This window comes from Hippoglossus stenolepis, chromosome 19 (genome assembly GCF_022539355.2).
Source record: "Hippoglossus stenolepis isolate QCI-W04-F060 chromosome 19, HSTE1.2, whole genome shotgun sequence".
Lineage (NCBI taxonomy): Eukaryota > Metazoa > Chordata > Actinopteri > Pleuronectiformes > Pleuronectidae > Hippoglossus > Hippoglossus stenolepis.
Window position 1 is genome coordinate 11,391,375 of NC_061501.1, and position 23,229 is coordinate 11,414,603.

Sequence of the window (23,229 nt, forward strand, 5' to 3'; positions counted from 1 at the left end):
AACCCACCGGCCTGTCAAACAACTGTTGTCTTCTCGGGGGGGAAGCACGTTGTCGTCTGCTCTGCAGAAGTCTTGCTTGTGGTTGAATGTTGGTACCGCAGAAAAGAGTCAGTTTGTGAAATAACAAAGCAACTGGGCACAATACACGTGTTCCTCTGTGATTAGAAGTGAGCTGAGAATATTCAGCAGCGAGGGAGATTTCTACATAACGTGCTCTCCTGCGCACCGCTCCGACGTTCAACAACTTCGAAATGTGTCATGCCAAACTACGGCAAGTGTGCGTCGACATGGCTCGCGTGGATCTGGCAGGAGGCTGAAGCTGTTAGATTAAAGGTGAAGCTAAAACTCATACAGCAGCAACCTCCACAAATCCATTTCTACTTAAATTTTCATGGGAGATAGAACTTGTTCCCTTCCATTACTCTGACTGTGTCCCGGGCTGGATGAAAAGTGTAACGTATTTGAGTGTGCTGCGTATTTAGCTCTCGCTCGCCCTTAATGGTGCCCAATCAGTTCCACCAGGTCCGTTCCAATGGGGTAGGCGGCCTCTGCCCTGATTACACTGAATTGTGGGTATTTCCTGCCTCTAAGCCTCGCATATGGATTGAGTAAGGCAGTGGCTGAGGGACTACCGTTTCTCTCCACTACATCTTCATTTCTTTCTCTCTCTCTCATGCATTTTTTTTTTCCTTTCTTTTTTAACGGAAAAGCAAAACACTTTTGTTTTTTCTGGCTCGGCTGTCAAAATACTGAGCTGTGCTTGGCTCGGCGTCCGCCTGCATGTAGCCAAGGAAAATCCCATGAGACAAGTGTGGCTAAATGCAGTTTAATCCACATGATCACTATCCGTCTGCGCACTCAACCACACCTATTGCTGACCTATAGCTATAAGGCAAAAACATTTTCATTCAATGTGTGTTTGCCGCTTTAGGATATTGATACCTTCAATACATTTAAGTCCTGCTGGATGTATACATGTATGTGTAATGATTAACTCGGTTACACCATATGGGCTGTGGCCTGTTTTTAAGACATTATAAAACAGCAGGGTGGACACTTAACAAATCTAATAAGTTTTTCCCCCTAAAAACTCAATTATAACATCATCATGAAATATAACCTTCTGCTTTAAAATGGCATGATAGTAGCTGTAAATGACAATGTGCACATAAATGCTTTTAAAGCTCAAATCTAGCAGAATCTTTTATACATATAATATTTTTATAAGCAAGTACTCTTCGCCGGAACATCTAACAGTTATTGTATTATTATATAAAAGCACAGATATGTGAGACAAACCTGCGGAAAATGGTGTCAGTAGAGGAAAGTAGAGAGATGGCACATCAGTGGAATCATATTAAATCCAAGAAGAGCCGATAAGAAAACCCCTCTCTGGTATTCCTTAAGACGTTTTTAACCTTCACACACATTATCTCCTCCAAGAGTGATTTTCCGTTAAGAGCCCAAAAGATCCTGGATATAATCTAAAAAGGGATCTGCCTGAAATGTTAAAACAAAGGAGTCAACTTATTGGGCATCCCATAAATCCATCATGAGTGAGTAAAAGAGGAAGACGAGGTCTTGCAGTCAGCGCCAGACTCCTTCATGTCACATTAAAAAGAATCCACCCGTACCAAATAATCATACTGAGCAGTTTTGGAGGACTTCTCCTCCGCTTTACAAATTTCCCATACTTATGCGATCCCACTGGACGGAGGCTTCACGAGCTCTTTTTGTGGGAGATTCTGGCATTTGATGCCGGTGCTTGTATGTTTGTATAAAACATTTTTTTGGAACAGGGTGGATCATTATTTTGCACTGGAGTCTCACACACTGGCCATACTTCCTCTCCAATATAACCGCTGATAGAGGACAGATTGGGCTGCATTTTTCATGGTTTTACATTCTGTACGGTACCTGCAGGGCTGTTTGATTTGGCAAGAGGACAGCTTTCCCCTCGAGGTCATATACCACTGAAGCAAGGAAGTATTTTGATTGTTATTGTATTTGTATGTTTGGATGTCTCGCAAGTTAAATATATAAAATTAACTATACCGAAAGACACAGTGGGTTGTATTTTGTGGTATTAAGCTCTCATTTCTAGCCCATGGATCTACACTGCAAACATACTTGTGGATATATTATAATAGTTGTATGCATTCATTTCTTTTCCACAATATTTGGGCTTGAGAGTCTTTTTCACAATGTTGTCGAATGGCAAAAGGTCAAATGATTGGTATCCAACTCGATTTGATGGTGACCTGTCCAGGGTGTACCCCGCCTCCAGCTCTCCATGAGTGGTATAGATAATGGATGGATGGATGGATGGATGAATGGATGAATGGATGAAATGGATGGATGGATGGATTTCAGATTGGACCTTTAATTGACAGACTGACCTTCATGTCACTATGTTGAGTTTACATCCTGCTGATTATTTACCAGCTTTAAAGTTGTCATTTTATTCCTCAGTTAGTCTGCAGTGGTTAATAAAGTGTCAGACTGTAATCATATAAAAGATATATCATATTTCTACATTTAAAAAAGTGTTACTGGTGTTACTGTATTAAATTGAGCGTGTTTGAATGAAACAGTCCATCAGTGATTCATATAAACCTCATAAAATGTTGCATAATCTGTTTTCTTTTTCGTCCGGTGGGAGAAAAGGCGGTGGGACGTTTTTTTTTTACAGTATGTGTCCTCAGCTGTTTCCAAAGCATTCTGTTGCCTTGCTTCCCTCCCTGACTCACTCTGTCGTCCTGTGGCTAACAAAAGAGATAGTATGACACCTACTAAATTACCGGCGTGCAGAATGTGATTGATTGACTTGTTGTTGGCCTGTCAGGACCACTGGAATGTGCCTCGTGTGAAAGGTGCCTCCGACAAACACACTGGCGCATACCTCCTCAGGTTTCCTGCGTGGAGGAGGGGGTGAGCGTGGCACACCAGGTATTATAGATTTCATTGTGTGATTAAAAAAAAAAGAGAAAAAATAATATCTGAATAAAAACACAGCCTCCTCCTTTGTATCAAAGGAAATATGTGCTTTTTTTTCTCCAGGTGTGGGTTGTTTCACTCTGCTCGTAATGCGATAGGAGACTAACACAAAACACCTGACCTCAGAGTGAAACGTAGCATATGTGTAATGTAATAAAGTGCATTGTCTGATTGGTTATGGTAATTCGTCATTTAGCCACAATAACCTTAAGCTCAGCCGCCTCAAATCCAGCAAAATCACTTGAAACAGATGTGGTTCTAAAGGTTCCAGACAGTTCTATGAGGAATGTGTCTCCGGGCAGCGGCACCACCATCAAATGCATGTACGAATATTTTCACTCGTGCAAATATAGAAAAAGCATTCGTGCATTGTTATATTTTACTGGGCAGCATGAATCGAGAATTATAGAGGTGCTGAGAATAAAAAGTGCCTCGACATTTTTTGGCGTGACAGTTCCGCCATCCCCGTTTAAATGGCGGCGGGAGCTTTGTGGCGCGAGGCCGAGATCTCCTCCTGTTAAGCACACATCCTGTACGCTCCGTCCCCTGGCAGCGACCCGATCCAGCCGGAGGAAGCAACCAATCAGGGAGATATTAGATCAGCTCCGGGAAAAATTAATAAAAATTCTCTCAGGTCTGCCTCACCTACCGCGCTGAACCGTGAGATTCGTGCAGAGGAGTACAGGCGTGCACTTTCAGCACTGCGACTCCATTAAACTCTCCGGGTTCGAAATGATCTATGGGCATCATGATCCGCTTTTGTGGAAGGTGTTGTGTTCCTTGCAGCCAACAATCCAGACGAGGGTGGTCCGTGCAACCAGATCCTTTGACATCGCGGCGAACATGAAAACATGAAACATAGTTATTGATCACCGAGGCCCGCGCTAATCAAATAGCAGCCCCGTTTGTTTGAAGTTAAAAATGGTTGCAGTGGGTGTTTACCGTTGCACTTCAGGACCCTCCAGCCGCGCCCCTCTCAAACATACACAGACAGAAGTGTTATTTGTATTGTTAAATTTACATTAAGTCCATTTTAATTGCATCAACCCACTAAACAGATCTTACAATAATGGGCCTGACAGAGAAAATTGCAATCATCTGTGAGGAGCCCGCGGCGGTATAATGGACAAACCTGATTAATTTAATCTTGTTGCACTCCATTATGGCTGCACTTTATCATTTCAACAGATGGAGCACCAAGAAATTAAAAAATGCTCTCAAGGATGTGCGGCAATCTCCATCCCTTTATCCGAAGGTGTGTGGGCTGCGATGCTGAAATGAAGGCTCGGACGTGAACCTTTGGATGAGTGCATTTTCAAAACCAAATGTGATTACGTGAACAGTCAATTGATGCAACAAATTATCTGAATTGTCTCGTGATGTATTGCTGAAGGCCGTTAAGGGCTGTCCATCCAACCATCCAGTCCAATCACTTGATATTGTCAAAGGAGTAGAATGACAATTACCACATATTATATGGAGGCTATGAACATGAATGATGTTTTCAAATGCTTCTCGTCTCAATCTTGAACTGTTAAAATACTGGAAGTCTTGCTGTGTGCTCCAGTGTGTGAAATAGAGAATTCACAAAGACTCCAGAAACACTCATAGAATAAAGAACCACGTGATTACTATTTTTATACAAGCATTTTCAGCCTGTTTTCTTCCCTATATGCACCATGAGAGCAGGGGAAGTTAAATAATAACTCAATTGGTGGTAAACCCTTTTTTTTTTTTACAAGTGACTCCTTCTAGCAATATCAGCTCGTGACCTCTCATCATAGGTTGTGTACAGCTCAGTCATATTTGATCTCAGATGTTACATTTGAATGTCTGGAAGGAAAATTTAAAAAGATATAAGTTTTAATTTAAAAAGATATAAGTAAAAACTAGATAGAGGTCTGAGAAATCAAAACAATTTACATGTGCTTGTGCATTTAGGATTTTATTCTACTACTACTACTACTACTAATAATAATAATAATAATAATAATAATAGGCCAGATAATAATAATGATAATAGTTTATCTTATTATTTGTGATATTTTTGATTGAAGTCAAAAACAGAAGCACCCACTCCCTAAAAATCATCTAACTATCCCTATATTTATATCGAGGCCTTATAGAGACCTATAGGTGGCGCTGTAGTTCATATCCAGAGAGATGGAGAACTGTACTGTACTACTGCTACCATAATATGATGATGGTGTTCTTTTCACAATTTGAACATTATAAAACACATGTAAATTGACTTTTTGCATATTCTACATAATAAAAACATGATATATTTGAAATATTCCTTAACTTGCATTGGTTAAATAAATAAAACTATATAAGAAATTATAATAACACACACACGCGCTAAAAGTGAAGTGTAATATTACTGTATAATATAATATTATGAACTTTCTGTTTCCTCGTGCTACACGGTGAGTGGCAGCAGCACGCGCACAAGGAAGCAGGCGGATGTATCTGATGGTGTCATCTCACTCTGTCAGCTCAGTGTAACCTTCCGACTCCGCTGCTCCCAAAACTTTCCGGGGGGTGTCGCGTTGTCACCCCCCCCCCCGTGTCGGACACGTTACCCGGGCTGCAGTGACACCGGGGGTCGCTGACACGGAGGAGAAGACGTGGACGTGGACGTGGGCTTGAGGACTTGTTGCATGCGGTGACTGACACACAGCGCAGGTACGAAGCTGTGACGCGGCTCCAGTTGTGTGTTTCATCCGCTCCTCTGTTACTTGTGTGGGGTTTTTTTTGTCACACACGTGTTCACCTGTGTGTGTGTGTGAGTGCGTGCGTGCGTGTGTGTGTGTGTTGACAGCGCGGTGTGGTGGAGACATTTCCAACATGGGCGGAGACACAGTGACACAACTCCATGATTCATAGCTGTGGCAGGAGGACTAGTGCGCAGGGACAAATACAAACACGGTAAAACAGGCTGTGGTTTTACCATATTGTAATTTTTTAATATATATTTTAATTATAAATTTGTCTGGAAAGTGTTGACCTTTCTTGTAAAGTATTGTTTTGCTGCAACAGTAATTGATATTAGAATTAAAAAAAGTACTTCTGCATCATTCAGTTGCTGCTAAAAGTCAAAGTCAACTTTATTGGACTTAGACAGGATTGAAATGCTGTTTCTCTCTGATCCCCGGTGTAAACATTTAAGTAGACAGAACATACAAGTACGTATAACAAGTACTCAAAACATAGTACACAGTACGACATAGTATACACATAGTATGCAGTCATAAGGCACACGTTTGATTGGATGAGAGTAGTGCAAAAAATGGATTGAGGGTGCAAAAATACTTCCTGGGAAGTAATGTAATGTACGAGTACCTCTATGTGTCAGACCCACGTGTGCAGTTGGATTGCACAGTATTGTGTTGCATGTGCCGTCTCACATTTTCCCTCAGTGTCACATACAGAGAGAATAACATGCTCTCACTCCCACAAAATAAAGGGGCGATGCAGGTATGGTACAAGTTGCACACGGGACATTTATCAAACTATCATTCGACCTTAAGTTAACAGCAGCTCTACTTCGCTTTTACTCTCATTCATCCTGCCCCGGGCTGCAGTCATTTTTCTGTCTAATTATTTCCTCCTTTTTCTTTTTTTAATTCTTTTACCGTGCACCACATTTGACAGTGATGGATAACAGGTTAAAAATGGACGTTTTCTCCTCAGTCGGTGTAGGTTGGATTGACTCATGCACGCACGGTGTTCTTCCCTCAGACCAAAAAGGACCTTGGAAAGATTGTGTTCCCCTCTGCTTTTCCCATTCCAACGTGATACAGTTTGTCTTCATTTTCCTCCGAGCCGGGCTCATTTTCATGATGTATAGCCGAAGCACATCATCAAGACAGAAGTGTATGTTATGTCAAAGTTATGCCATCATGATAACAGGCGAGGTTGCGGAGGCAGGCCTTCCAATAGTGCAGCAGGCCTGAATCAGCATCTCGCCGAGTCGACTGCTCCCCTGATGGGATGTTTTTCTTTGTCTTGCAGAGCAAAATAGTTGAATATGGGTATTCAATCAGTGTCTAAATATCAACTCAAGAAGCCGCCATATGTGTGCACCTGGTTATGATGAGGTTACTGTTGAGTATTGGCTGGTTTCTGAGGTCGGGCTGGAAATCCACGGGTCCATGGTTGCACAAACCATCTCGTGCCGCAGTTGCACTTGTAGAAAAGCAGCAAAAGATTAGGCAGATGATGTTTGCCGCGTCTATCTGCCTCATCCTGTTTAATCTTATACTTAAATATTAGTCAAAGCTTATACTGCTCTACCTGTTTGCGTCACACTCCTGATGTTGGTCATCTGACAGCTTTTCTTGGTACGTAAGCCAAATTATATTTTAGCTTTCAGTGCACAGACAACATAGACTGAATGTAAAGATGGACAACGCATCCACACTTCCTCCAACTGTCTGGATACGAACGCTGCCAACTTGCGCCTTTGGAGCGACAGAGGTCGAGAGGTACCACTGATAAACATGCTCGACCAATCGTGAGTCAGTTTGTGAGTCGAATGACATTTTACCTTGTTTGTATAGCTTCAAATAAGTAATTAACCAAACTAACTGGAATATTGAGAATCAGTGTGATAAGAACTACCTAAAATTACAGAAACCTTCTTTGAGAAAAATGTATTTGATGTGTACTTGGACTTTTAGCTCAGTCCATGTCCCATCTTCTAACACGGAGGAGGCAAAGTTGATGACCTATACTGCAGCCAGCCACCAGGTAGTGAATGAGACGCTTTGGCTTCACTTTTGGGGGACCGTCATGTCGTCCATCTTTATATACAGTCGGTGACAGACATGCATCATGAATGATAGAGATAGGATTATCTACAAAGTTCGTCTTGATGTAGATGTTTTCTTAAAATATTTAGTGCTGTTATTTTCAATGTTGATTAATAAACTTATCATGTTCCTGATAAATAGTTTGTTCTATGGAAGATGCTCATCACACTTTACTAAAGATTGATTGAACGGGCAGTCACAGACAAAGAAAAGCATCAAAACCCTAACATTTGCTTTAAAATATACTTAAACCACCACACCTACGAATACTGAAATACGCCTCATATACTGTGATTGAATCGTCATCTGACAAAACCACGGATTCACGATCCCGTCCTTGAATTGCTCGGCTGAAACATCATCCATTTCATGAAAGATGGGGAACACAGTCAAAATCCTCAACACTGTAAAAGACATATTTATTGTGACTAAAGTTTGTTACACTTTAAAAAGCACTTTTCTTCTTCTTTGGGTGATCTTACATCTGCTGAGTGATATATTTTATGGACGTTTGATTGACATTATGTGGAATATCTTGTTTTGTTTTTGACCCACTTTCCCTTCTCTTTTCTTTTTTCTGCTGCCGCTGCTGCATTCTGTATTTTCAGACGGAGCAGCTGTGGCCTAAAAGTTTCAGAAAGTGAATTCATGCACTTATAAAAGTCTGGTAGCTCAGCGGGGACACTGCAGTGTATCATGTCCGCGGCAATGAATAGAACAATTTTCATTCACACATGTACCGGATTGCCTACTGTAGCATACATGTGCTTCACGTTTTCTTTAAGACTTGACTTCAGAGGAGAGTTCTCCAGTCTGCTCTCCTTACTTTTGAAGTTACATGCTCCTCCAATTACTGGGGCCATGCAGTCTCCCCTATGGTGTCCTTGGACAGCTCTCGGAGTGCCTGAAAATGTTGCGGACCATTAATTCTGGATTGTCTTCATCTGTTTGCATAATTTTCCCTCCATAACCATTTTTTCCCCCATTTTCACAGTCCGTGCTCTCCGGTTTATTTTTTTTTAAACGTTTTGAGTCTTCTAAGAGATTTCAGTTTTATATCATTTTTCAATACCACTGACAGCTGTTAAAAGTTTTACATCAGCCTGTTTTATGGTATACAGCCTGTCAGCTGTGTACTGTACACAGTGCGTGCGTTTTACAGCCCGTGTGCTGATGTTGCCTATTGAACCGCTTCACCTGCCAGCAGATAGATTTACGCATGTATTCCACAATATTTTCTATTCTCTTTGTAAACTCACCAAAAAATTTAGGAAATCTTAAACACAGCTGAGTCGCTGGTAAACAGAAAATCAATAATGTGCTCAAAAAGAGGGGGGAAGCTGTTTTCTTAAACCTTATGCGTTTTCTCGGGTTTTTCACTTAGACTAATTTGCTGTCAGGCAGGAGGTTGTTTTTGCAACTCAGGCAGACTCCAGAAATTAATTTATCCAAATAACCAAGTCCTCCTGAGCCACGGAGGTTGGGACACTGAAATGGCCCTGGTAGGCAAAGCTGCCTTTTGAAGTCTGGAATGTTTTGGCTGACTTAGAGCAGGCGACCGGAGTGGAAGGATCATTTTCACTGACCCATGGGATTTTTAACCATTTTCATATAGCGAGAGCAAAACAAAGTGAGGAAAACGCCTGAGCTGATTTGCATCGACAAAAGCTGTGGGGGGAAAAATGAAGTGGGACTGATTTAGGGGAGATGTAGTTTTCTTTTTTGCTGATTTGTGGAATATGTTGCTCATGATATATAATCCTTATCTACTTAAAAGAAATCTGGGATTTGTTTGTGTAACTATGTTTATGTCACATTTCCATTCATGCAAAGATTTCCTCTAAAAACTTTATTGTCGCCATTAGGATAAATGAAAGCAAGAAAATCCCCCTTCAATTGTATTGCTAATTATGTGGTCATTTTGACTGCAGGCAAACCTAATACCAGGTCCATTCAAATAATATAAACACTTTGATTATACACTTTGATTTTATAAATGCCCTCATTAGGTTCACTCTGTTGGTGTATAATTTGTTATATCCACTATGAAAAACATAATCACAGCAGAGACATTAATAAAAGGAATTCCTGTTTATAAATTGGATCCAATTTAAATACTTTTATAACAACTAAATGCTTCGCCTTCATTAAACAAGCCCAAGGAAAAAGGGGAAGTGCAGGAAACCAGGCGGACTCGAGTAACGGGGCACTTGAGTTTCCAGCGTAATAAATAATTCACAGGTCCTGTGTGATGAGCTGCTGAGGACAGAAATCCCTAATGACAGCTTTTTATAACCTATGACTCAGCTGGCCATTATGCTCCTGACATCCCTACACAGACCACATCCCCTCTGCATGCTCACTGCTCGCTCTCCACTCACTCGGCACTGCTTCACCTACCACATTGACAAAAAGGAGTTATATTACAAAGCGCCGTGTGCTGGCATTTACTGACAGATATTGAAATGGAGAATATGTAAAAATTAAATGATTACATATTAATTTCAAACATTTAATATAATAATTGTAGTTAAAGTCCATCGTCGTGCCAAGAAATACATTGCTATTTGGCAGAGTATGTTTTTAATGTTTTTATTTGAAATTTCTGATGGTGTTTTTCAGGAGTTTCTCTTTCAAATGGGTCCTGTCTCAGTTTTTTGACTTATTCCAATGTGATGTGATACAAGTTCTCTCAACATATTGCCCGACAGGTTTTACACTACAAAAATGTCTTTTACAGAATAAATTCAATCCATCCTTCCTTCTTCCTCCTTTAGTCATTTGTCTAACATGAAAATAGCCGTGAAAACTGTAGAAAATGAAAGGTTCTCTCTTATAATGTGTGTTAAATCAGCCCTGTCGTAAGTTTAATTTAATTTAGTAATTTCAGTTTTTGTCATTCTCTCCATCAGATCCATGCGGCAGCGCCTGGTAAAACCTTAACGCCTGTTGCCTCTGCTGTGCACGTGTGAGGTAAGAGACTGAATAATTGAGTTCCTTCAGTCTGCTCTGGGCCTGTGACTGATCAAGTGCTACACACTTTGATTGGCATAATGGCACCATACCCCCCCAGGTAAGGTCATTCCGAGCAACATCTGGGCCTATCATGCATTATGCAACTCCCAGTATGAAAGGCAAAGCCTCATATGGTGCTGGTTGATATCATTATTGTTATCATTTCCAAGTCCCGGCCCTCACTAAGAATAGGTGGTTAATTTTAGATGCAAAATAAGATCCAATTACTCAGGCCTCTGCTTGTGGTTGTCCCCAGAGTTAGAGCAAGGAAATAAATCTGGTGGCCCTGATTAAGTACCTGACAATAGAGTTAGCACAGCACTAGTGGTTTATAGTAATACAGCGGACATGGGCAATTAGGCCCACCGAGTAATTTACAGTACTTCTTGCAGGTGGTGACCTGGTGTGAGCTGGGGACCACCTCAGAAACAAATTAGATCGTATAGGCAGGCGCAGGAGCAGCTCTGTACGACCTCCAAATAAAGCAAAGCAATCAGAGATTATAAAACGCTCCGTGCATATTTCAAATGTGTTATGCTTTTGATTTTGGGGGGGAAAAAACATATGGCACCACGTTTTTCATCCGTAATTTTCTGCAGAATGAATGATCACTTTTATACCTTGTTGATCTTTTTACGTCAGCCTGGACCATTCTCCCCTCGCTGCTACCTATTAATTATGAAATACTGTAGGTCTCGCCCATTTCATTTTAACTGCTTCTTCCTGCTGAACTCGGTGTGAAAGGCTGCTGTTCTTAAATAGGTGCATAAAAGTGAGAGTGGGGGAAAGTTTCCCCCAGCGCGCTCTCTCCAGCATTATGTCATCAGAGTCAAAAAGGCACGGCTGAAGAAAAACGGCTTGTTTCACACATGATAGACACCTTAACACATGGAGCAAATGGAGTGAAGTATGTGGCTACTTCTCTTTACTGCAGCAGGACAGACAGCGGCTGCCTCAACCGGAGATGCTTTCACAGTGGGCGCACTATCATAGGAGTTAACAGATAAAATAGATTTGTCTCTTATTCTCAAATGTTAATTTGCCAATTTTTGGATTATCGGAGAATCCACAATATAAAAATAGCTCAAAATCTCTTTTTGTATACTAGCGTAAGCTTAGATTTTAATGCTTACTTATGGTATTTTAATACGTTTTTTATCATTGCACTATACTATGTGTAACAGTGAAGAAAAACACTGCCCTCTTCTGCCTGCCTGCCTGTCTGGTCTCCCCAAAGATTGAAACATAACTGTAGGTTTTTGCTGTAGTTTACGGTGTGGAGAAGGCCTCTCTGTGTCTGTGGCTTATCGGCCTCTTGCACAGGTCAGCCGCTGGTTTGCAGAGTGGCAGGACCCCTGGAATAACTCTGACCGCCCCTGATCCCCACTGTCAGCACATCGGCCTTAGTGTGAGCTGATTTCATCAAGGCTGCCACAGTACGGCGGTTGCCCTGCTCCCCGTGACGGACCACTGCTGGGCCGGCTTCCTCAGCAAGCCTGTTTCACTTAACAGGAACAGGTCCTGTTGCAGCCAGTGCAACGTCTCACCGTGGAGCTCCTGACGGCTATTTGACTCATTCATCCGAAATAAGTCGTGACGTTTAATAACTTCACAGTCTATTATTATTCATATCTTTTAAACATATACAGTTACACCTCTGCTTTAATCACCAGTAAGTCTCCAACATGGCGCTGCACGGCTGTGGGGGGTGCCATCTATTTCCATCCATGACAAACACCCTGCAAATAGGGAGAAAAGCTAATTGGCATAAACGCCAATGATGTAAGCAGCACCACTCCACCAACAGCTGTGTGTGGACCACCAGTGCTTGCACAGCTATTTTAGAGCTGCGATCTAAAAGACGCACACTGTATGTTTGCGCTACACCTGCAATGCAACGCGGGTGTTAGCAGCAGAACATTCAGCTTCTTCCCTTGACAGAGAAGAGATTAGTTTTGTTGAACACAGCTATTATTTCTCTGACCATCTATCAAAACCAAGTGTTAGGATATAAAGCCTCTTTCTTCTTGAGATGATTGCATTTTCTATTTTTGATAGACCCATGTACAGATATCACATTATTCTTGTTCCTTTTAATATGTATAGATGCTTTTTATGAGTCCTATTCCATTTACCCAATAGGGAAATGTCTATTTGAGGGTCATATTGCAAAAAATATTATTTAAAAATTACTTATTTGATCGATTATTATCATGTCACATTAATAGTTAACATTTTGCAACATTTTACAAATTTTAGGTTGATCAATTACATGTGATACCTCCTCACTGTGCTTACACAATGCTTAAACAATATATAAATATATATTGGACTTCTTTTATTTAGCTATTTATGAAAAATATACAGCGATGATTATTTTTGAATTGCCCAGCCATCATTTCCACAGCTGCATGTGTGAACTCCTTGCTGGAACACTAGAGCAATATTTAGCATTTCTACTTCTGCTGATTAGTCCCTCATTAGCCTGTCGGTGACACGACACAGCATCAGCCTCAGTGATGCGTTTGCCAATCAGGCGGATTGAGTGACAGGCACAGGACAGCACATCCCTTATGTAAACCCTTCCTCTACCGCCACGAAATTAGAGTGGCTGTTGCTACACGCCACCGTCTCCTGCTTCTACACAAATGAAAAAGTTAAGCGCTCCGGTTCAGAAGTTCACATTTTGGATGCGTGCCGGAACTACTTAAGCCCAATGACGTTTTTTTTGTTTAGTTTTTTTTTTCAGAGGAACAGGTGGTCGGAGTGACATAATTCTGGCTCACTGCGAAGATCCTCAGAAATTAGGCTCTGCTGCTCTGCCAGAAGGGTTATTACTCTGTCAATATGCATGAGCATGAGTTTATCTGACTTGTTACTAATGTAAACTGATATAAATGGAAACGCGAAGTTAAGATGCGGACATGGAAGCTTCTTTACAGCTGCTTACAAACTTAGAAAATAGGTTCCACAAACAAACATATCACATGCATGTGTGCCCATCTTCGACATGTCTTCAAGGCTTGGCCCAGAAAGCTATTTATTCTCATACACTGTTAACTACTGGCACGTATGCGTTAGAGTGGAATGCCATTCAGAATGCAGAAAATATATTTAGTTCTTGCCAACAGACAGCAAAAGGCACCAGTGGGTCTAGCCCCTGTGTGAGAACAGTTATTTCTGTCACAGTATGGGCTCTCAATTACCGTAATCCGCTGTTTGACTCCTGCAAGAACATCAGGCGCGATTAACTATTCAGATACATCTGATGTGACACCTACACAGTACATATCAGAAGTGGCCGATTTATTTTTTGATGTAAAAAATATTTATTTTCCTGTATTTGTTCGTTTTTCTACGATTGAGTATTAGGGGGAAAAAGAGATTTTGACAATAAAGTTGTGATATTATGAGAAAACAAATCGTACGTTCATGAGAATAAAGCCGTAATATTGTGGGAAAAATGTTGTACATTACGAGCATGAAGTCGAAATATTAAGAGACAGAGTCAAATATTTATGAGAATAAGTTTGTAATATTGCAAGAATAAAGTCATATTTGTAGGCTGTGTCATGTGAGACAAGGAATATCAGATCAACTTTTAGTCTGCATTAAAATGACGAATGTGGAGCATCTTTTCTGAAACTTTACTTTATACTTAAGGTTATACTTAAGGTTTCAGAAATAACAAAATTCTTATTATCGTAAGTATCAGGACTTCGAAAAAAGTTGTGCAATAAACTGTTTCTATTTTTCAAGAAAGAACCACAAAGACTTGACGGAAATTGCCTCTTTTGGGTGGAAGTGGAAATGTTTGATAATAGTGGTCGACTGAAAGACTATTGTTGTTAGCATCCAAATGGGTTTCATGGTTTTTAAAGAAACCGCAAGATTAGTTGAAGTTTTTGGATCCAGAAGGAGAGGAAGTTCTCCTTGCTACTTATATCCTTTTTCTTTACTCTCATAATATTATGACTTTTTTAAAAATTAAATAACGACTTTTATTCCCAGAATGTGAGTTTATTTCCTTCAATATGACCCTAATACTCCTTCGTATCAAGCAAGCAAGGGTTCTGCATTGGGAATATTCTCAAAATTACTCTTGCCTTGTGCCCCTTGTTATCTATTTCTCAGTATATGAAAGCAAGGACACAGGAAGTATCACATAGTGTATCCGCTTGCTTTTGATTTGATAAGAAATTGTTGCATCTATAAGAGAGAATAACTGTTTGACAGACTTGACTTATTACGTGTTTCTTTAAGCCCATTAATAGGGAGGTGCTTATGGACAGTGGAAATACCCCACAGCTGCAGTCTGGCTGCTGCTCCATATGTGATCCTCCTGTCACCCCCCAGAAAACACTCAGACTTCAGACATGGTCTCTGGTGCAGCGAAAACAGACACGTGTCCGGCAAAGGGTTCACAATGAATATACAGATTTTCTGCCTGTTTTATAAATTAGTTTAGTATAAAACATCATTGACAGCCCATTAGTTTTTCACTGTGCAACATGAAACCCGTGGTTTGGACAATGCCTCTCTTTTAAAACACTTAAAATTGTTATCGTCACATGTAACTGCCTGGTAACACTAAATATTCTGCCTGGTTTTATTTGGGGAAACCTGTGAGGTCTGCGCTTGTACTGGGGGGGGGGCTTTATCTAAAGCTGGGCAAATCTTATGGTAAAGCCATGTGATTCAACAGGGATGAACTGAGAACAATGCCCAGATAACTGAATTACCTACCTGGTTGGAACACACAAGGGCTGTTTCCTGAAGCTAGGCAACTGGCCGCCCCTGTGTTTGTATTAGGAAACAGTTGAGCGGCGTCTGCAAACACATCTTGTCCTGTTTAATTGCTGCATAATTCCTGCAAAGTTGTCATATATGTCTCCTTTCTCCTGCCCTGTTCAAACAATGGAGGGTGTGTAATGGCCATTTACTGGTTCAGTGGCTTCTCTTGACGGGCAAATAATTGGTTGCTGGAATTGTGTAAACACTTCTAAACCCTCAGTCGACAAAGTTGCATTGTTCAAGTTTGAGCAATCACCACGGCAGAGTTAGATTGGAATATCAAGTCAATTATTTGGTGTAGGCTACTGAGAATAATGCCTGTACATTTCAGATTATTGAAGATGTTTGAAATGTAGAATTCTACAAAAAACCACACAAATTCGCTGTAAGTCTGCCAAGTCATTTGTTGGTCACTGCATCAGATGTAAAAATTCACAATGAATTCACCCAACCAAACTACAACAACACCAAGTATCTCTTTGTATTTCAAATTAATGCAGCACTTTTTTTTATAATGGATGTTGCATCATTTTAAGACCATCTAATGGGTCAAGAAACTACTATACTATAATTAGATTATTTATCAAGATTATTATTGATAAGAAATCAGTCTTGCAAAACTACATTTGGTTTGTCAATGTAACTATGAAAACTAATGCGATTTGTATTAATTATTAAATTATGTTTTATTTAAGCCTTGTCGGATTACCCTGACCAGTTATTATATATTCAAAACAGTGGTTTGGTTTGCAATAGATACAATATATAGTGACATAATAATTGGAGATATTAAGACATTTAAAAAGATTTTATCTGCTGTACTAAAAGTCAATAATTCATGGTGCCGCTGGAAATGACTAATAAAAAGCCTTAAGCTTAAAAAGATTGATTGCACTTAATTCTCAAAGTGCAGCTATTTCAGACTTTAACTGATTTATAGAATAATCTTCACTGAGATGCTATCCTGGTATTTGTGGTGGTGCATTTATGAACTGATTCATCAAAGATATCAGAGGCTGAGAAACGCTATTTTTAGAGAAAGACAATTTCACACATGCAGTATTTGTTCCTCATAGCAGTGATTTGTGTCCTCAGCCTTGGAACTAAATCCATCTGACATAACAGATAAATCAAATATATATTATTAAATATATACTTAGTTATATCTCTGATCTGCTGCCACATGTGAACAATGCCTTCCCCCTTCTCCGAGCGCTCAAACTTTTTAAATGTCCTGGAGGAGTTCTAGTTCGAGTCCCAAACCTACTGAGATCTCTAATGAAGGCTTTACCTTCCAGGCAAGCATATTTCTCCAAATGACAGTAATTTACATATGATGTATTTAGAGAAGGAGAGGGCAGGCTAATTCTATTTAGAGATTTTCCTTTGTTTTAGGAGTCATTAGCAGCTCGCTCAAATCTAATTTTTACAATTTCATCAGGCCATCTTGGAAAGCCTCTGTGAGCTCATCAGAGAGGAGCATTTATTGCTAAGTGTTCTCTATTGCATTAGCACACAATAAAGCGGCCAGGGACTGCTACAGACGTTTATGCGGAATCCAGTTAACACTCCGCCAATTCGTTTTTTATTGGGACACAATCAATTTTTATTCATTTTAAAGGCAGAATGCTTTCTTTCATTGTGTGCCTACCCCAGCTTATTATGCCCTAAACTAATTACTCATTTTGTTTTCACAAAACGCTAATGTTTATGTTAAAGATTTCCTCCTCGAAAGGCTCACCTGACGTGCATAACACATAACGTGAGATTTTTGTATGTTTTAATGCAGATCTGTCCCACATGCTCCTCGTTATCAAGCATAATAATTTCATCGATTTCATTTGCAGAAGTCTGGCAATAACAATAAAGTCTGAGTAAGAACACATGGTGTGGCACATCGATTTTGAAGAATGAGTCATTCTACTTGGCCCTTGGGTCAAATGTGGCCTTGACCAAAATCATTTGGCTCTTCGTTGAAAATACAATGACACTTTTGGCAAATTTAGAAAATCTACTGCAGGGAGTGGTCCTGAGGAAATCATGTGGAAACCAAAATGAGCCTCGGCTATTATCAAGCTATTGAGTGCAGCTGAAACCAGATCAAATGAACTGACCAGTATCTCTTTAAGTAAAATCCATCTGTGTTTGTCTAAAAGAGAGACCGGTGTCTTTGTCAAGAAGACACACTTGCCTGGCTTTGGAAAATAAGGGTAACATAAACACACCCTCTTTAAAACCCACATTTCTGTTATCCATCATTCTTAAATGTAATTTCAAATGTGACGTGAGGTATTTTATGAGGAGTAGAGATGCTGGTTTTGACTGTAGCGCAGCATAGTGGTGGAAATCATTTAGATCGGTATCTGTAAAGATGTTGAAATGTTGGACACTTGTTTGAACACAACTGCTGGTCCTTGGTCATATAAGTGTTATTGATGCCGTTCCTACAGCAACATGAGAATACTTCTGTCTCGTTACATTCCCAATGCACCATGTAATATTCTTAATATTGAGAAAGAAAGGGTGAACTAAAATAGCATTTAAGAGTTTGCGATATCAAAACTTCTAGTCGCTATTTATTTTGGTGCCTGTGTGAAAGGAGAACTCGATCCGTGCGTGGCGGAAAAGCAGCTTAAGTCATCTCAATGTGAGCTCGATGTGTGCATCTTCACTGTGGTCTGATAATTAGAGTGCTTAAGTGCTCCTGGAGACAAGACAAACTCAGATACCCTCTTCCTCCTCTGCCCCTCGTCTCCTTCACCACCAAGTCTTTAATGGCTCCCATTCCGCGCTGATATCATTTGTTGTTCGGTATCCGATGCACCTTGTTCCCATCGCCGTTTACAAAGAAGCACGTTTGACCTTAAACGTAACGTAGGCAACAGGCTTCAAGTCCTCTCCCGTCATCTTTCGACGTCCGCTGCTTTCCCATCAGTAAAATACGCAGGAATCCTACATTTGGGGTTGCGTTTCAATACGGACAAACCGGGAATATTCATAGCTGCTTCCTGAAATGACAGTTACAGTAAATGTGTGTGGGTTCCCAGTGTGTGCGTGCAGATATTTGTCTGTTCCATTTTTGGGATCTGTCTTGCAGAGGGATCTGGAATCCATTCAAACACATTGACGAGATGACAAGTTCTCATTGATCCGTCCTTACTTAGTGGGATCCATTAAATAATGTATGGGCTCCTGTGCATTACCAGTGCACTCTCCTGTCCTGACCCATTAGAGGAGCAGGGTATGGGGCCCTGTAGTGGCTCCAGGCCTTCAGAGGTCCCCGGGCTTTCATTTAATTAAATTATCCTATAATGAAAACTCCCATAACGAGATTAATTTTAATTATTTATCAGTGGCCGATTTGAGGGAGAGGCTGCATTAATAATGCATGAACTGGCTAAACATTTTTCAATTCATCACCTTTTCCTTTTGTTGAAGGTGCAATTTATTAAGTGCTCTTCAGCTGCTAGAGGCGATGGTGGTGGAGTTATTGACGACCAGGCCCAGAGGTCAGTCAGAAGTGCTCGACTCTCAGTTGATAACGTGAATTAAATTGATAAATTAACGTCCCCGCAGTACATATGTGGTATTATACATTCTCCTGGTGTGTTAATATAAATTCATATATTCTTTATTTAGAAGATTTATCCCCAAAGCTAGATGGATTTTATATTAATACCTAAAGGCATGGAAGTAATCAAAATTATGCCTGTGATTCTCTGCTGATGTTTGTATACCCCAATCAGGTCGGCATGCTGATTCCCCTTGTGTGAGCACATTAGAAGACTTTGGTGGCTGGCCAACAGACTAGGGGAAGATTGTGGACTGTCACACAGTGTGAAACTGTAATTAGCTGGCATGGAAGTGTGTTTATTTGAGTTCCCGGGCAGGAGAGATAGCGGTACAGTGGAGATCTGTAAGCCGATATATTGTTGAAAACAATTATCTTTTGTGATTCAAATGAGCGCATTGACAGAAACATATAGGCAGGCCGAGCAGCAGAAGTGGCTTAGGGAGAGCAAGAATGTCATTGGGACAGTGAGCCGAGTGCATTTATTAGGCCCTCATCAATACTTGATTAATAATTCAGGCAGAGTCTGGGGCTTCTTTAGGACAGGGTTTCAGCTAGCTTGTAATTTTGCAAATTGCATAGTCATCATCCAACAAATGGGCCGGGCCGGGCCGGGCCTCACAGAGAGTCCCAGCAGGGAACGTAGGTCGGCCTGCAGGAGTTTAGTAACAGGTACACGGCGAAGAATTGAATCCAGTTGTGGTTGTTGCGTTGTTTTCAGGTATCCACAACAAAAGCAGCGTGGAAACAAAGGGCTTTCAAAGAGACAGTTGGCAGCACCTTCCCTGCCAAAAGACAAACTATTCTTTTGCACATGAATAATCAGAAGCAGACACGGAGCAAAAAGGAAATAAACATTAACTGTTTGATTAAGCTCTTGAGACAATAGCATCCAGTTGTGGAATACCCTTCTTACATCTTCAGGGTTTGCTGATTCTGTGGAACCATTCAAAAACCAGGTAAAAACAATACCCGTTTAAACAACCAGTCAGGTGACTAATGCATTTATTAGTTGCATTTAACTGGACTTGTTCCCTTTCTGTGTTTGTGTGTGTGTATTTACATTTTGTATGGTGTAACTCTGTTTTGGTCCTGCACTGCACTTTGTGACTCTTGTCTCTGAGAAGTTCGTCTTATATAACGTACAGAAAAGCAATACGCTGCTTCATTATCTAAACCCAATCGTAGCCAGTGCAGATACAGTACATTGGTCATTATTACCCAAGTCAAAGTATACATCAATATTTAGATAGTAGCCTTTTGTTAGGCCACCAGCTCTGTCCTTTAACAGATAACTTCCTGTGTCTTGCAGAAAACAAACAGGCATTTCTTTCCATTGTGATTTGTTCAGGGTGCCCAGGCCCAGGTGCAGCGCTCGCAGAACATTCTGTGACCAGTGACTGAGCAAACCCACCAATTACCTCAAGCCCGCTCTGTGATAACTCCCATTCACCAACATGGGCCCTCTAATAGCCCTGACCAGTATTACCTGTTCCGAAAGTGCACTATTCTTCCACATTGTTTCCAAGGCAACAGGAAGTTCTGGTGACCTATAAAAAGTTGCCACTTCTGTAACTGATCCGGGACGAGGCGGTTGTTTGTTTCCATGGCAGGCTGCGGAGCTATTTATAGGATCTATCTAGCTGGTACTACCAGGCACAGAAAACATTACAAGTTCTCTGGTGCTTTTCATAGGCTGAACGTCAACCAGAGAGGTGAGAGGATGTTTTGAGAACAAAAAACACCTGGGGCTCCAGCGAGTCACAAAGTCAAGAGGAAGAAAAGCTTCACACTCTTTCCCCCCCCCTGTTTTCCCACTGTCTGCTTTTTCCCCCCTCAACGCCGAAGCGGATCCTTGTAACAAAACGTAATGTTTATTTTGGAGTCAGAGGCAATGCCCCGGATGGCCGGCATTTCTTTGTTGTGGTTTCGCTTGTGTTTTTAGCAAAGACGCACAGAGCTGCTGGTATTGATGAGTCATAAGTTCATCATCAGAGGTCTCTGGCAGTTCATCACATCTCCCCTCACCGTGTGCATCCCTATCAAAAGGTTAATCAGGGAACCTTCCGTATCAAAGTGATAATTTATCTGTGATTCATGTTGGGTTGACCTTGTGAATCGGAGATAAAGGTATATTAATTATCAAAGGTGTCATTTACAGAGTTCATGGAGAGATCTCCCCCAAGGCAGTTGGCAGCTGTATCCGACTTAACTCCAGTTTCGTCTGTCTCTGACTTCTATTACTTTTATACATGTGCATGTACATGTCTGTGCCACAGCTTTATAAACAGTAGGTGTTACTGCAGTTGTTCCAAACACTTTTCAAAGTTCACTTTGAGTCTTCTACATTCCTGAATAAAAAAGCACTACGGCTTCTTGAAAACCAAATGTAGAAACACTATGAAAGGTTTAAGTCCTCAAATGAGATTTAAGGAGGCTACACAACAGATGGAATGAGATGAAAGAGGTGAGATATCAATAGGAATCCATTTAGTTTATGGACCAGATACATTAACTTAACTAACAATCAATCATTTCTCTCTTTTTAAAGCTTTTTAATGCACGTAGATCTGACCTGTCAATACATTTCAGCTTCATGCTCACCCTTTAACAACATTGTTGTGGTTACTCGTCTCCCATGGTCTGTTTGTTACCTTCCTCTTGAAACCTTTACTGTACAGACTTCCTCACGATCGCTGTTAGATTCCTGTAACGCTGCTTTGCAACGAACATGATTCTACAAGAGAATAAGATGAAACGTTTAATTATCTAACGGGCACTTTAAAGTGAGCATTTTATTTCTTAAATATTTATTGAGCTTTTGAGGATACAACAAAAAGCATTAAGGGTGTTCGATTATCTTACATCCAGAAAGACGAAGAGAAATAAATGATTAAAAAAAAGCAGAAAGTATAAGAAATATGCAGAAATAACAAGTTATCAATGTAAAGAAATTCTTATTTTCCTATGTCTCCTTTTAGTTTGTGATCAATAATGTATTAGCTCAGTATCTATCAGTAGCAGTGACACAACCACTTACACACAAAGCCCTTAGTCATATATATGTCCCAGAAGATACTTTATGATGACATGCACATCTTCCCAAAATGACTGTACTCTGTGTAAGGTTTGCCAAAAGTGGTCATTTTAAAGAAACGGGTCGTTTGATGTATTTACCTTTTGTTGAGCATCTGTTTTTTACTCTGTCGTTGAGCTCTGTCATTCTGAAATTATATGTGTTAACTATATAATAAGTTTGTTTACACTTAAACTGAGACCTACTGTCCCGACATGGGGAATGAAGAGAGATAAACAGCAGAATATGAGACCGTAGGGCAGCTCTTGTCAGATGAGATAGAACATATTTTCACACAGTACAAAGAGAGAGTGTGCTGTAAGGAGTGCATTGCAAATTCCATTTCCTCATGGAGGAAGTCACCTTTTAACAGGGCCACTGCTGTTCCGAACACATCAAGAGGAAACAAACATGGAAAGTTGGCATATCATTGAGCCCAGTCGGTTCTATTGATGTCTTCCACAATGATATGTTTGTCCAAATGAAGTCTGAGATCTCAAGAAAGTGGACGAGCTTTTCTGGCCTGGACAGAGTGAATCGAGGTTTACTTCCAATGGATTCTTGGAAGTATTGGTTATTTCCTCTGCCAATTAGGTTATGTTTTCACCCTTGTCCATATGTTTGTTGGTTGGTTTGTATGTAAGCAAGATTACAGCAAAACTACTGGAAGGGTTACCACGAAACTTGGTGGAAGGATACAGTATGGGTCAAGGAAGAACCAATACAAATTTGGTGTGGATCTGGATCGGGGGGAGGACACAGGACTTTTTTATCCCTTGCGCTGCACATAGTGAGGATGCTTTTTGTCATTTTCACAGATTTTCTTGGAGAATAAATCCAGGAGATGATAAAAAAACTCTTCTGGCATATTTAGTGGTCTGATATCTATGAGTATGTGCAATTTGGTGCAGCAGATTGAAATTAAGGGAACTGTTGGGTGCTCCATTGTAGTTTCTTCC

At 40.5% G+C, this 23,229-nt stretch overlaps 1 protein-coding gene across 14 annotated transcripts in view; it reads left to right on the forward strand.

Annotated features, from left to right (window-relative positions):
• The first annotated feature begins 5,563 nt into the window (after positions 1 to 5,563).
• Positions 5,564 to 23,229, forward strand: part of eya1 (EYA transcriptional coactivator and phosphatase 1) — a 65,569-nt gene continuing 47,903 nt past the window's right edge. For 2 of the 14 annotated variants that reach the window (XM_035142501.2, XM_035142498.2), the window contains exons 1-2: positions 5,601 to 5,685; positions 10,727 to 10,787. Coding sequence is in view for 6 of the 14 variants with exons in the window: in XM_035142504.2 (XP_034998395.1) it covers positions 5,876 to 5,928 (53 nt within the window). In the remaining 8 variants the exon portion in view is untranslated. Of the gene's footprint in view, positions 5,686 to 5,734; positions 5,929 to 10,726; positions 10,788 to 23,229 lie in introns of those variants that run through there. The other 12 variants (XM_035142504.2, XM_035142507.2, XM_035142496.2 and 9 more) reach the window with 11 other exon arrangements.